This window comes from Micrasema longulum, unplaced genomic scaffold (genome assembly GCF_059751315.1).
Source record: "Micrasema longulum isolate JH-2025_06_02 unplaced genomic scaffold, ASM5975131v1 h1tg000284l, whole genome shotgun sequence".
Taxonomy (NCBI): Eukaryota; Metazoa; Arthropoda; class Insecta; order Trichoptera; family Brachycentridae; genus Micrasema; species Micrasema longulum.
This window is the reverse complement of record NW_028277488.1, coordinates 300,954-316,744: the sequence shown is the minus strand read 5'-3', so window position 1 is coordinate 316,744 and position 15,791 is coordinate 300,954. Positions and strand designations below refer to the sequence as shown.

General features: G+C 31.3%; 1 protein-coding gene across 1 annotated transcript; it reads left to right on the top strand.

Annotated features, from left to right (window-relative positions):
* The first annotated feature begins 603 nt into the window (after positions 1-603).
* Positions 604-14,527, top strand: LOC148282841 (uncharacterized). Its single transcript, XM_088224438.1, has 5 exons — positions 604-842; positions 2,368-2,528; positions 9,441-9,521; positions 9,961-10,061; positions 13,607-14,527. The coding sequence occupies exons 2-5, from the start codon at positions 2,469-2,471 to the stop codon at positions 13,839-13,841; spliced, it is 477 nt and encodes a 158-aa protein (XP_088080564.1). The 5' UTR covers positions 604-842; positions 2,368-2,468; the 3' UTR covers positions 13,842-14,527.
* Positions 14,528-15,791: the final 1,264 nt, after the last annotated feature.

The window sequence follows — 15,791 nt, the reverse complement described above, 5'->3', positions numbered from 1 at the left end:
AATTTGTTTTATCCATAAATTTGACAATAAATGAATAAATCTATGTTCTAAGACTGAATATTCTAAAATAAGGACAAGGGCAGGGACTAGGAAATACATCTATGTAGATTATTTGCAAATATTTATTAGTGAGAGAAAAAAATCTAAATACTAACTTTAAGACCTTTTCCCGCCTTTGCCATTTTCTTGATGGTGAATCGAGCAACGAAAAAATAAAATGCGATGGAAAAGCAAACACTAGAATTTTTTTTTTTACGTTTTCAATGACGAAAATATATTTTTTCAAGTTTTAGGGGAAGTATATACATCATTTCGATAAAAACGTGTGGTATCGACATTCAGCCGGGGCGTTGCTTAGCAACAAGCTTAGAAAAATATCCGCAGAAGCGCTGCAAATTAAAAGATAAATCACAATTATATAGATAATTAATATTTGATATGTAGCCGTTAAAATCATAATTCAAACAATGAAATTGAAGCTTTTTGTTAAATGTTAATTGTTTTGTGTGTTTTATCATAAAATTCTCAATATTATTGACAGTAGAAGTTCCGGAAAATGACACCGAAAGCGCGTGCTGCGCTAGTAGTCGAACAAAATGGCGCACACAAGAACACAACTTTCTGTGACGTTTAGAACTGACAGCTGTTCGTAAATAAAATATTATTATCGTCAAATTTCGTATTTTATTTAGTTAAGTAAATCAAAAATCTTTGCAATGAACGTTAAAATTGAGTATATTTGATCCGCTGCATGTAAAACTAGGTATTTCTGCTTTTTTGTGAAGTTACACCCTTGTCATATGGTGAAAATTCTTTGTTTGGTTAAAGTCTGGAAGTAATCTGTAAGTATTATTTTAATTCGTAGAGCTCTTCAAGATGAAACAAAACGTTCAAATTGTATTATATTGCTTACTTCAACATAAACAGTAAAAACTATTTTTCTTTTAAAAATTACTTTTCTGTATTTTAAAAATTATTTAAGTAAATATTAAATAAATGTCTAACGGTTTCATGGACCTTTTATGTTTTTTTTTATTTTGATTTTATTTGAAATATATCTGGTTGACTTTATAAATGAAGAATGATCCGTTAATTAATAATTAATAAATAAATACTTTTAAGCTATATGTTCTCCGTCTCTAGGCGGATAGAAAATTCAGTTACGTGTAAGAAATAGAACCAGAACCCTGGACTAGTATTTTCGGCTCGATGGCTGCTCAAAATCGAGTAAGTAATAAGTTCGCCGCGTCGTGTAGGTGGCGCCTACTATTGTTGAGGTCCTGGGTTCAATTTCTGGTAGGGTGGACGTGAAATATTGATTTTAAAGATTGTTTAACTGCAAACTTCATAGTTCTTTGATTTGTACCCGAAGCGTGAGACTAATCACATTACCTTCATGTAACTGATTTTGTATAAAAAGGGAACGGTGATGATGAATCAACATTTATGTCAAATTTATATTTGACGCACTAACTTTGTTCATTAATATAGATTAGCTTTGTTTTTAACCAAATTTTTTTCCACCGACCGGTTTCAAAGCTACTCAAGCTTCTTTATCGAGTTAAAATTAACTAATGAATTCTATCTTTTTTATTTTAACAGTGATTACTAAATATTGCATCGAATATACGGATTGTCATTTTGTTATTTTGAAGATAAAGATGAAAAACGTGAGGTGATATGGATGAAATCTCTAAAACTAGACATTATACACAACTAATAATAAAGGAACATTGTTAAAAAAATCACAAAGATAAGGTTTATAAATTTAATAAATCTGGCATACTAATTAAATTGTAATGATAGCAACTCAATTCACATTTTAAAAACTAAAAGAAACTTCAATATTAGAGCAACAAAAAAACACTCAAGGTGCCTAAAAAATAATCTTTTTCTGAATTCGCAAACCATCAGATAGAAAAAATCAAAGTTTCAATAAAGACATTGGATAAAAAGATTGTCGTTTTGAAAATAAAATATTAAAATTAGTTAACTTGGAAATCTTTGACTTTGAAAAAACGATTCATAATAAGAAAAAAATAATAAATAGCCAAATAAACAATGTTTTCTTTAGTCTACTCATGTCTAGATTTAAAGATCGTATCCATCTCACTTCACACTTCCCATCTTTATCTTTAGAAGAACAACATGACAAGCAGACTTGACTTATAAAGATCTATAGGTTCGTTTAAATATTTAGTTATCACTGTTGAAATAAAAAAGGATAGAATTCATTAGTCAATTATAACTTGATAAAAAAGTTTGTGTACTTTGAATCCAGTCAGTAGAAAAAAAGTGGTTTTAAACAAAGTTGTTTTATAATTGTTTTGTTTTAAACATTTATGTGTTCATGCATTCTCGTTTCAGATACAGAACGGCGGGTTACTAAGATATGTTGACCAGCGCAATTGGAGATAAAATGAGAAATCAAAAAACGGCAAAATAAAAGCCTGAATGCCATATTCAGGATGGAGGATAGTGGCATAGACAGTGGGGATGGACGGCCTATTTGTGATACCACGGCAACAGTAAAAGATTTCATTATTCAACATTGTTTTAAATAAACTTTTCTTTTAAAATTATGCATTAAAAAGGCAAATTCAAATAGCTTATTTAACAATCATGTTTCAATACCAGAGTTTTAAATTTTTTGGTATCTATCTTACTCTTTTAGCGGACTCTTCCCAGTAGACTCTTCCAGTGGACATTAAATGTATATTTTTTAAAATGTGTAGCCAAATTTGTTTTCACATTTTTTTTCAATTGAATCCGCAATATTTAGGTCAGCGTTTCCTAGCCTTCTTTATACCATTGCCCACCGTTGTCTTTTCAAAAGTCAGATGCCCCTCCGGCATCTTTTTAAATAAAACAGCGGGTAAATTATCAAATCATGTTGTAATATGTTTGTAAACATATGAACCCCTAATAAAATGAAATAAAAACTATTCTTACACATATATTATAAGTGTAATTATTACAAAACACAAATTGAAAATGTAATTAAGTGGAATAAAATAAAAATAAAACTCAAGTGACAATTGAAATTGAGTACAAACACACACATATCTCGACGCCTAATTCATGATTAAATTCAGTTACGCTTGCTACAAAGAAATTTGATGTCCGGATCTAATTTAGTTAATTTCAGTCTTAGGTGTACCTATACCTCTATTAGTTATATCAAATCGATTTCGTTTTTTAATGAGTAAATCGCATATAGCGCTAAAACCACATTCCACCAAATAAGATGAAGGAAAGGGTAATAATCATTTTCTGGTATGCAAAGTAATATTAGGATATTTTTTGGTAGTTTTTTTGCAAGCAAATCCATGCCATTATTCCTTTTATATTCAATAAATTTTGCATTTCTGAGGTTCCTCTTGATACAGTTGTTCATTTGAAATATCTACCAGCATTGGTTGTGTCAACTAAGCTGGAAAATTTATTTCCTTTAAATCAGCAAATCGTTCTTTAAAATCAGTTAATAAAGTTTGCAGATGGTCGAAAATAACAAGTTTAGCATTATCTGTCACTTCAAGTACATTTTGGCGTATATTTCAATTTTGTGCATCTCAGGCATTTTTTTGTATGACCGATATGGATTCCCCTTTATATATGGAATGCCGACGTGTCTCATCTTTTAAGCGTGGTGCCGCACCTCTGAGGCGTTATGCCACACCGGTAGGGCGAACGCCCCATCGTGGGAAACCCTGGTTTAGGCAATACATAATAGTAGTTATATCTATATTTCACATAAATAAAGCAAAATATCAAATAATATTCGTCCCAATATCCATTAGTTAGTCATCAGAATAAAGAATAAAAATAATGTAGGTAAGTATTTTAATGTTCTTGACAAACTTTGGCGGCCTCCGTGGTGTAGTATTTAAGACGCTTGACTCACACACGGAAGGTTCCGGGTTCAATTCCCGGTGAGAACACGAAAATCTGGTGTGACTTTTCTCAAGCTTGGGTGTTCTGTGATGTAATTCACCACTGTAATTGGGCTTCCTGGCCTGTTGTAGTGCAAATAAAAAACTTTCGCCAAATCAATAATTTCAAAGGCTGGTAGCGCACATCATAATTTGTTAACTGAGAACTGGTTTTTTTATGAATGTCGAAAAACCTGTATATTTTTTATTACCTCAGATAAAGACTATATGTCCCATAGTAGGCCAGGACATGCTAACGGACTCAGGGCGAGTTTAAGCTGGAGAAATTTATGGGATTTTCATTCCGAACAATTTGATTGGAAAAATATTGTTTTACAATAATGTTGGTATTTTTAAGAAAAACCACTAATTGAGTTCTTTTTTATAAAGTTTATATTTAAAGCACTAACGTTGTTGTTATTCATTATAATAAAATAAATAAAACAACTTTGTTTTTAACCAATAATTTTTATTTTCCACCGACCGGTTTCAAAGCAAACAAGCTTCTTCTGAATTAATTTCTTTTTTATTTATATCATGTTCACTAAATACTACCAATAAATCAAGTCGTTTTTTCCTTACACGGGTGGTAATTTGATATCATTATTTTCAAAGTTAGACATGAGAAGACTTTTGTTGTTTTCTTATTATGAATTGCTTTTTTAATTTCTAAGATGTCTAATTTTAATATTTTATTTCCAACATGAAGTACTTTTAATCCAGCGTCTTTATTGAAGTTATGATTATTTTCTAACAGATGATTTGCGAATCCAGAAAAATTATTACTATTTAAGCATCTTAAGTGTTTTTTTACTCTAATATTAAAGTTTCTTTTTATTTAACCAAACATTTTGATTTTCAGACCATTTCCTAAATGTTGTAAGTAATTTGTGCTGAAAATATGGGAATCAGTTATTGTAGAGTAGGTAGATTGGTGAAAAGGTACACAGTTATATATTAATGTGATTAACTCCCAAGGGGGTTGAATTCAGTCGCTGTCTACAAATTCCGGACAAACTCAAAATATTGTTGGTTACATTCAGTTGTTATAATACACATTATGAAACTGTAACATATGTACTTTATATGCGTAGTCATGTCATGCAGTAATATTATAATACTTGACATTTTATTTATTTATTTATTCATAGTACTATACAAGAGTCCTAGTACTTTAATATACGTAAAATTTAAAACAACTCCATGGAAAATCCATTAAAAGTGTTAGTATTGTATGACAGGTACCGTGGCGCGGTTGGTAAGGCGGCTAACTGTGAAATTGGCGTCGCGGGTTAGATTACCGCCAGTTGCAAGAAAAATTCAAAAAATAATCTTTCTTGGATTTTTTCCTCAACTGTTCAGGGCGTTGTGGTGCATTTTTCATAACTTCTTTACACATTCCTTCTTTCCCATCTGTTGACAAGCCTCTGAAATAAAGCCTTAGCGGGTTATTCCTCTAAAAATAAAATATAACAACAATATCCGAGAAAAAAAGTGTTTTTTGAAGATACACTTACTTTTTTGACGCATATTTTTAAGTGTTTCAAATAACGTGTCTAAGCGTCCGCCTCAGAGCGTAGTGGTTGAGGCGTTTGCCTATTATGTTTGAGGTCTCAGGTTCGATTCCCGGGAAGGTTGATGTACAATTTTTTTAAAGGTGATTTTCCAATGAAGTATTTCATCTTCCTGTAACAGGTGATCGAGATACTTGTAAATAGTAAAGTTATGCAGCTTTTGTTAGTGATGACAATGGCATTTTTTTTTTGAAATCCATGAATTTTGGCTTAGGACTGTTTGAAAATTTACTCTTCAAATATGTCCGGCTTCTCGTCGGGTAGTGAAATAATTTTTATCTAGCTTAGTTCATGATATTCGTATAACAAACTTTGAGCATATAATGATGTATTTTCATTCGTTAAAATTTAAAATTTGGCTTTAAATTTTGGCTAAAATCCGAGCAAAATGATTCGCAATGTAAACTCGGTTGTATAAACTCTCCCCGGAAGTGTACAGGAAGGCCGAGACAGGAGACTGTTTTAATTTTTACGAGACATTCGCGTGATCAAATGTTCTGAAATTTCCCTTTCAAGTCCTAAACTATGTATCGGAGAATACACAAATTTCTAATTTAAAACGTTCAAATGGCTGTTGCAGTAAACGACATGGCGGGGGTAACTTTTTATTAGTTTGTCAGATAAAACTTTGTTTTACGTTTATTTCATTTTACGTACTCATCTAAAATGAGTAATAAAATATGAATTGATTCGGAGCATGATTTTTTATGTAGTGACTATTTTTTTATATTATACAAGGTATATTTACAAACTTCATGAAAAATATTTTCTTGAATCAATTTTGTACACAGTGTATTCATGAAGTAATAAATTAAAAAGGCCCATCCCTTTCCTATAACTGTTTATATATTTATTTATTTATTTATTTATTCACACTTTTTATCAAAATACAATTCCATATTCACTTTGCCCAGCTAACAAGGGTACATACCCCGTTCCAAGCTAGGCAATTACATTTTTATATATTATAATAGTTAACAAATTAATATAGAGCACAGACAAACAAAATATAAACTTATTCGGATACACATTTTGATTCATATACATACAGACATACACATATATACACACATGTATATATAAATATACACATATATACACATGTACATACACACACACGTACATACACCCATGCGCATACACATACATACATTCATAAAAACATAGACAATTTATTTATGCGAAACTTCATGGTTGTCATCTATAAATATATATTTTTTTAATTATTCCTTATTTTTTATATTTTATTTTTGACATCCAGTAAGGTTCTCCAATCCGTGGCATGCATCAACTTTTCTGACTCCCTACGACCAATGTCATGAAAGAGCGAGGTCAACACCTTCCGTAACTTGACAACACTCCCGTCTTTCCACGATTCTGGCAAAAGGTTATGGACCTTTTTGCCTACGTTATAGTGTTGTCTCGATGCCAGAACAGTGTTGACCCCTTCACTTAGTATCAGATCCCTATTAGAGTATCTTGTATTATGGTTGTGGTTGACGCTTGGGTAAATATCTCTCTTTATGTGTGTAACCACTACCGTTCTCAATATATACTGTTGAATAGTATTCAGTACTCTGAATTCTTTGAAGAGCAAGTCACTTGGATAGCGAAATGTTTTTTTTAAGATGAATCGGATACTATATATACTATTGTATTTCTACAGATTCGCATATCCACTATCAATTTTTAATTTATCTAAATTTAAAATCTATATTGGGTCCAATATTATATATATTTTATATATAAATGATTTGTCACTGTACAGTTTCATGGGAAAAATTATTATGTATGCCAACGACATTAGACTATTCTATAAAAATCAAACAGACTACCCTAGACTATTAACTAGACAATTAACAAAAAATGACATAAACGAAGACCTAACTATGTTGACTAAATGGACAAACACAAACTTACTTACACTTAATGAACAAAAATGCAATATTAACCATTTTGAATCTAGAAAAAAATGTCATAAAGTAGATGTTTACGTAAATAATGAACGACTAACTGAAATTGAACATGTTAAATACTTAGGACTAACAATAGACACACAATTGACATGGACAATTCATATCAACAATTTAATTAGCAAAGTGGTGACATTATCGAGTCTTTTTTTAAAAATCAAAAACTTTGTTCCAATAACGGAAAAAATTCTAATGTACGAAGCCCATGTAAAAACTAAAATATGTTATACGCAACTACTATGGGGAGCAGGATATCAAAATGACATAAACAGACTACAAAGACAACAAAATGAAATATTAAAGTTAGTATATGACCTACCCTATCTAACTGCAACTAGAGAACTTTTTAAACAAACTAAGCAATGAAATATAACTGAACTCTTTCAACTAGAATCATTAAAATTTATCCATAAATTAGCTACTAATGTAATTGTAGACGAAGAACTAAAACTTGTTAAAAATTGTAGTCAACATGGACATAATACGAGAATATCAGAAAAACATCATATACAACTTACCAAGACAAGGACAATCACGATTAATAAACCATGGACTGAAATTACACAATAAACTACCAGACAAAACCAAACAAAAGACTCAGATAAACTTTTCAAAAGATGTAAAAAATATTATTTTGAACAACAGAGTATGAATAAAAAATGTTTATATTATTTTTGTAAAATGAATGTCATAATCTTTAAGGGTTTATAAATAAATTTTCAATAAAAAAAATAAAATAAAAAAAATACTAATTTAACGAAAAAGTAATATTTTTTTATAAAAGGTTACTCGCAAAGGTTTGCCTTCGACCTAATTAACCTCAGCCGAAATCAAGTAAAGGTTATCACTAGAGCCCTACAGATTGAATAAACACCTTGCTAGAATGAACCTCTCCGAAGTTTCTAGATGTAGGTGCTGCATCGAAGATGAGGAAACACCAACACCCATTCAATGTGAGGGTGATGTTTTGCATCATAAATGGAGCTTTATCCTCGGGTGACCACTGGTCAAACTTGAGGATGTTAAAGAGTTCGCCCCCTGCATAATAGCCTGATACTTCACGGATCTGGGCTCGGAGGGGGAGATTTAGCAAAATGTAAACTCTCACCTTACACAAATTAGCCAGGCTCCTTGAAGACCTGAGCTTGGAGGGCGAGAACTATTCACGAACACCCGTCCCAATAGATCTTCTCTGACTTCACTGATCCCCACCTCTAAGAAAATAACAAAACATAGAAACAATGTTGTGAGTTTGTCCAAATTTTTGTGGACAATGACTGGATTCAATCCACTAGGGGGCTGTTAATACGAGTATTAACATAAGACACCAGAGATGAAGAACACAAGAGAAGGGAATATATATAGCAGTCTAGGCAACCACAGATCTTATGACCCGTCATTGGCTTGCAAGTGGCCACTTTACACACGGTGTAACATTCACAATTCTGACAATATTTGAACATCTATACTCCTTCAATTCTTGCATCTGTTGACCTCTGTGAAGTAAAAGAGCTGAAACCTTTATTGTTGCGGGTGAGATTCATATGATTGAATTATTTTACCTACATACTAGGCAACGCTTCAAAATATTTTTCAATTTATATACTTTTTCTTGGTCTAGGTGGATTCATCAACAATGTTTTGAGTTTGTCAAAATTTTTGTAGACAAGGACTGGATTCAACCCCTTATGGGGCTTTTAATATTAACATAATACAATAGAGATAAGGCCATTTGAACCAATTAATGAGTAGTCAGAAGCCCTGTGGATGCCAAGACTTCTATATTCCCTTCTGTATAATGTTCTTCATGTCTGTTGTAATAAGTTAATACAAATGGAGGTAGACAAGTAAAATATTATTGCAATTGATTTTTTTTTAAATACATGCAAATAAAATATAATTTACATGTAAAGTATTATTTCATTTTTGAAGACGTTATTCACTTTTTTTTTACGTTTCAGTTAAGTCCAAAAAAAATACCTGGAGGAGTTCCCGCTTCCAGAATAATGCAGAGGAAACTTGGGAACCGCAACAGAAATCAGGTATTTTACGAAAACAAGTCTTTGAGACTTGTTTTGTGAACTTACACACCACATTTTACTATTTGTCACGTATACATTTTGGTCATAAATCATGTTTTGATTTATTATTATAATTTCACATGGATTAGTTTCATCAATATTTGGTTTCTTTATTTTATTTTATAAACATTTATGACAAATAAAATAGGATTAAAAAAATACCAAAATGTTTTACAAATGGAAGCAAAAATGTGTATATTTAATATGATCAGTTAGATTTAATCATTTTATTTCATATTATTCACTTAAAAATAAAATCCTTTCTGTGTATTCTTTTATTAACAGTAAACTGTGGAATTAGCAACAAACAAAAATTATCGGACGATCTCAACGTTTCAATTTAAAATATGTATTTGTGCTATAAACACGTAAATATTTCTTAATTTAACTGCATTTTCAGGAAGGTAAAAAATCTTCCGGAAGTTTGCTTCCGCTGCAGCGACTTCCGGTTCCGGGAACTAGAGAGAACCAACCCCTCGTTGCCTGGGACACAGATGAGAGGTACCTACCTGCTTGATTTATTATTTCATACTGGAAATAAAGTTCAAGAGTTCATGTTTTTATTCAAAAATTATCATAGAAAACTACAGCGGACACACATTACTTTGCTTTGGAAAATGTTCTATAAAATTATTACTCATAAAAACCACGCTTTTAATGGAAATAGCGCTAAACGAATGAAAATATGGTCAGTTAATATGGTCCCGTTTTTATATAAATATAATTTCTAGAACGTAATTGAGTTTATGTTGGTGGCCTCCGTGGTCTAGTGGTTAACACGCTCGACTCACGCACGGAAGGTTCTGGGTTTGATTCCCGGTGAGAACACGGAAATTAAAATGGGATTTTTCTCAAGCTTGGGTGTTCTGTGCTATAAATCACCACCGCAGCTTGTGTTTTATTTTAATTTTATTTTCTTTATTGTGATTCACAAACGATAAACAATACACACGAAACTGGTATTATAACCTCAATATGTTATCTTTAGATATTGGTCTTCAGTTAAATGTGAACACAACATGCGCAAATGAGTAAAAAAAGTTTATATTTTTAATTTCTTCTAAAAATCGACTAGCCTAATTAAATTATGAAACTAATTAACATTTTACAACTGAGATGAAGAACATTCAAGATAAGGTAATATAGAAGTTTAGGCATCTAAAGGGCTTATGACCTGTCAATTACTGGTTTAAGTGGCCACTTTACACACTGTGTAACATTCACCATTCTGCCTATATTTGAACATCCATATTCCTTCAATTCTTTCATCTGTTGATGTTTGTGAAGTTAAAGAGCTGAAACCTTTATTTATGCGAGTGAGATTCATCTAATTGAATTATTTCACCTACATACTAGGCAATGCCTGAAAATATTATTTTTTCAATTTCTATACTTCTTCATGGACCAGGTAATTTATAAACAATATTTTGAGTTTGTCCAAATTTTTGTAGACAAGGACTGGATTCAACTCCCTGGGGAGCTGTATGTATTAACATATTACAACAGAGATGAAGAACATTTAAGATAAGGTAATATAGAAATTTAGGCATCTACAGGGCTTATGATCTGCAAATGGTGGTAAAATGTTAATATAAACAGCTCCCCAGGGAGTTGAATCCAGTCCTTGTCTACAAAAATTTGTACAAACTCAAAATATTGTTATGAAACTAAATTATACTGACAGTTTACTACAATTATTTTACCTAACTAACATAAGAGACTATTTGATTTAATACATTGCATTACAATTCTCCTATATTTTTTTTAATGTATCGTTAAAAATATCAATATCAACATTACTTTCTACACAATTATATGATCTTAACATACGTGATAATGCATTCAAGTGAGCCATATTATTATTGAAGGTTGGAAATAAAATGAAGTGAATAATCTCAATCACCGACTGGGGACATTCAGAGGTACATTCTCTAAACAAAATGCAGAATCAACATTACAGTCAATTATTTTATAAAGATACATCGAGTCTATAATCCGACTCTAATCTCCTATATTCCAACTTACCTAGACCAGCATGTTCTAGGCGCTGATCATAAGACTGAAGGGTTCTACCCAGGTTACATTTAATTTTGGGTTATGAAGATTTTATTTGCACAAATTCAACTTAATTAATGTGAGTTATGTAATGTGGTGACCCGACAACACACTACAAAAGTTGTAGTGCAAAAGAAAAAAAAAAAAATAGTACAAACTATCAGAATCATTCTACAATTATCATTAACATTTCTCTTTATAATAGACCAACGTGTTAATGTATCAATTTTGATACTCTTGTTACTTATAAACAAAATGTTTTAGTTAATTTTAAAGAAACACTATTTTAGTATATGCATATTTTACAATTTAAAAAATTGAAAAACTTTTAATTAAATTTTTTTATTAACTTAACCAACATAAGGAACAATAATATTATGTTATCATATTCTAAGGTTTTTTAAGTTATTATGACAAGAAAAATAATAACCATTTTTTATTTTACTTCTAACTGCATTATTCATAGAAATAGTAAGGTTAAGAAATATTTTTACATCAAAATGAGAATTCGTTCTAATGATTTTTTTTATTTTGCACAACAACAGGCCAGGAGCCCAATTGCAGTGGAAAATTACAACAAGCAAGTGAAAACGAGCAAGCATCATTATTTGTATTCGTGTTTTACTCTCCTGACAATATCACCAGTGACATCTCGGGATTGAGTTGAAAGCTTTTATTAAAATGGTCGGAAAACCTTTGAACATTTAGTACCATGTATACTGTCGGCACCTGGTGACTTTTTCCGGAACATAACCGTTCCGTAGGCTGTAATGCTTAGAGCTTTTTTAAACTTTTGAACCCTGAATTGAGAACTGCGATTTTTGGCATGTTTATATTTTTTTAATGAAACTCTAGGTATTAACATAGCTTATTATTTTCAATTTACTGAGTTAATCGCTGTATACACTATGCATATAATATTTATCAAAAAAACAATAAACCCTTACATTTTTTCTGCTTTGTTGAGAAAAACGCTTCGTGTCGTGATTAAATTTTTTCCCGAGTCTATGCAGAAGTTGGCTGACTGTAGTAGTAGAATTGAAAACAATGTTTAATAAATTATTTAAATTTGAAGTCAATTTTTCGAAGAGGATGTTTTTTTAAGAATTAAGGGGGATTTAATGAGTTGTGACGGTGATTTTAAAAATCCTTTCAGTAAAGAAATGGTGATTTGGTTAATGTGTAATTTAAATTGAATCACGTAAGATAGAGCTTCTTGAATAAAATGCATATAATTAAAACAGCTAAGGAATAATTGTTATAGCTAACAATTATTCAAAATAGGTTATACTCAATGAGATGGCGGCTATCATTCATACTTTAAATTTATGTAATGTATATTTTTTATCTTTTTGTTTTATTACGCATTGCAAAAATAAATCCGTAGGTACACTATTCGAATAAACGCCGATTTTGTAGGAACTGAAATAAGAAGGAAATGAACATGAACATTATATTTTGAGTTAGCACTGGATTTTCACGAGATTTTTTTTCGCATAAAAAAGTGTCTTATGACACTCGTCAGCTATACGGTTTTTTGTGTGCAAAAGACCACGTCAATTGTCCTCTCCGTTGTGACGTGGAAAAAACTCAACAACAACTAGACAAACATACTTTCGCATTTATAATACTAGTATGGATGAACAAAAATGAAGGACAAAAGAGAAGAAAATGTAGAAACAATTTCTGTAAATGCCTTGACTGCCGTTTCCCTTTCTTGAAAATGTTTTACACCTCTGTTGCAATATATGTCTAATAAAAATGTGATTAATTTACTCCTTTACATTAAAAAAATAATATTTCTTCAATTAGAAATAATGTCTCATTGAGTGTCCCGTGCCGAGGGATTTAACATTATTTTGAAACATGCCCTAAATACATATTAAACAAAATTTTACTTTTAATATTTATCTTATTAAAACAAACGTTAGACCTATTTGGCCAATTAACTTAATAATTGTAATTTCGATAATATTTTGAAATGGTTTCAGCGAAGAGGAAGTGGTGAGCTTTTTCCCGCCCCCGCGGCGCTCGCCCTCGGGAGCGCCTCCCGCGGGGCCGGCCGCGGACCGGAGCCAGGACCCGCTGGACTCCATCTCCGTGGAAGAGCTGTCCAACACGGACGAGGAGGACGTCGGAGATGACCTGGAGCTGGTGCTGCCCCCCGACGGCGAGGTGGCCGGCCCCCTCGTCTGCTGCGGCCAGAGGTTCTGCTGCCTGCTGTAAGAGTGATAAATCAACCGTTTCTGTACTGAAAAGAGCAATAGTGCTTTGAAAATCTGAAATACCGTGAAAACGCAATGGCGCTCTCCTGGATTTCTTGAAAAGTGCGAATAGCATGATGGCGCTTTTTGTAGAGCTTCCGAAGTAAATTTTATTTATTATATTTCGAATATTTGAAATCTAAATTTGGTCATGGGGAAGAATGACGATATCCGATAAACCCCTGCATGTAAATTGTAAAACTAATAGTGAAAGGGGAAACAAAAGCAATTGTGGTAAAAGTAGTAGCAGTTTACTTGAGTTATATTCGCGGTACACGAAATTAAAAATAAAAAAGATACTCGATTTTAGACCACAAAATATGTTTTTTTATAATAGTTTGAGCAAAACGGATAGGCGACACGCATTAACGCTTTTTCGGTACGTAGATAGAGTGCTTTTACTGTAGAGCTTTCAAAAAGCGTAAAAAAGTGTCATAAAGCTATTCTAAGAACCGTGAAAGATTTTAAAGAGCGTGATGATGCTTCTCCGGATCCCTCGAAAGTGCAAGAATGAGCAATGACGCTCTATGTGGAACTATGGAAAAGTGCCAAGAACGCAATAGCGTTAATTAGAGAGATTGTTTATCTTTGATAATATTAATGTGTGTGTTTTTTTAAAGATTTTGAACTATTATTGATCCAAAAAAATATTTTTTAAACAAATTTATGATTCACTTATATGTTTATAAATTTGTATAAACCACTATAATTTAGAGTTATACTTGGACCGGTTTCGAGGTTACTACCGCATCGTCAGCTTTTTTATAATAATAATAATATAGGTAAAATATTATCAAATTGTAAAGATAAGGATGATAAATTAAATCATTCGGGAAATTATAAATTAAATTGTTTAAATTGCCCAAATTTCTATATTGGAAAAACTTCACGTTAATTTAAAGTTACAGTCAAAGAACATATAAGATGTGTGTAATAATAATTTTTCAGAATTTGCAAATCATCTTATATCCGAAAACTATGATTTTAATCAAGAAACGGATGTAGAAATGTTTGCATTTCAGTAAAAATTGTTTTCGTTTAGACAATTTAGAACGATTAGAAATTAGTAAAGCCATTAATCAAAAACTTCATATAATAAATAATTAATTAAATTTAACTTCGAGTTCTCTTTTAAAAATATTCACGTTATGATTCACTTTATCTTTTTTCTCTCTCTTTGTTTAATTTTTCTCTCTCTTTTATACTATATTTTATAATATAAATAGCAACATGAGTAATTATCAGTTCGTTTGATTCTTGACGATGAGGTAGTAACCTCGAAACCGGTCGAAGTATAACTCTAAATTAAAGTGGTTCATACAAATTTATAAACATATACGTGTAAAATGTCATACCACAAAGTGAAAAATGTTTTTGATAACAATAATCAATTTATGATTCTCTGCAGCGATATAAGTTTTATTGATCAGGATAAATGCATATGTTTATCTAGCCATTAAATCATTATATAATTGCTGAACATTATCATTCTGGAGATCGACATCTTTCACATCAGTGAACTATGTTAAAGGGGCAGATTTTCTTGCTATTGGAGAGTATTATACCTTAATAATATCGAACCATCGCTCAAGGGTTTCTGGTGTGATATTTTGTCCCAATATAATGGCTTAAATATATTTGTTTTATTTGAACGTAGTTATGCAAAAAGCAGCCAGGCATAGAAAAATGAAAATGAGATAATTGCACGTATGTAAAAATAGTGAATAGTCAAATCTACACAACAGTTGGAATGTTTTTGACTTTGACACACGATAAACAATGAATAAATTAGATTTTTCGTATTACAAACAAGAATCTATTTACGTATTTAACCAGTTTTCATGAGTTTTGAAGTACCGTAAATTTTTTTTGGTGCTGTAGGTATTTTCTGCAAATTGAAAAATGCCGTTTT

Excerpts from the sequence above, each read along its gene's own strand:
- LOC148282841 (XM_088224438.1), top strand. The coding sequence starts at position 2,469 with ATGGAGGATAGTGGCATAGACAGTGGGGATGGACGGCCTATTTGTGAT. Across the intron at positions 9,522-9,960 it reads GGAACCGCAACAGAAATCAG|GAAGGTAAAAAATCTTCCGG; the intron begins GTATTTTACGAA and ends CTGCATTTTCAG. Across the intron at positions 10,062-13,606 it reads GCCTGGGACACAGATGAGAG|CGAAGAGGAAGTGGTGAGCT; the intron begins GTACCTACCTGC and ends AAATGGTTTCAG.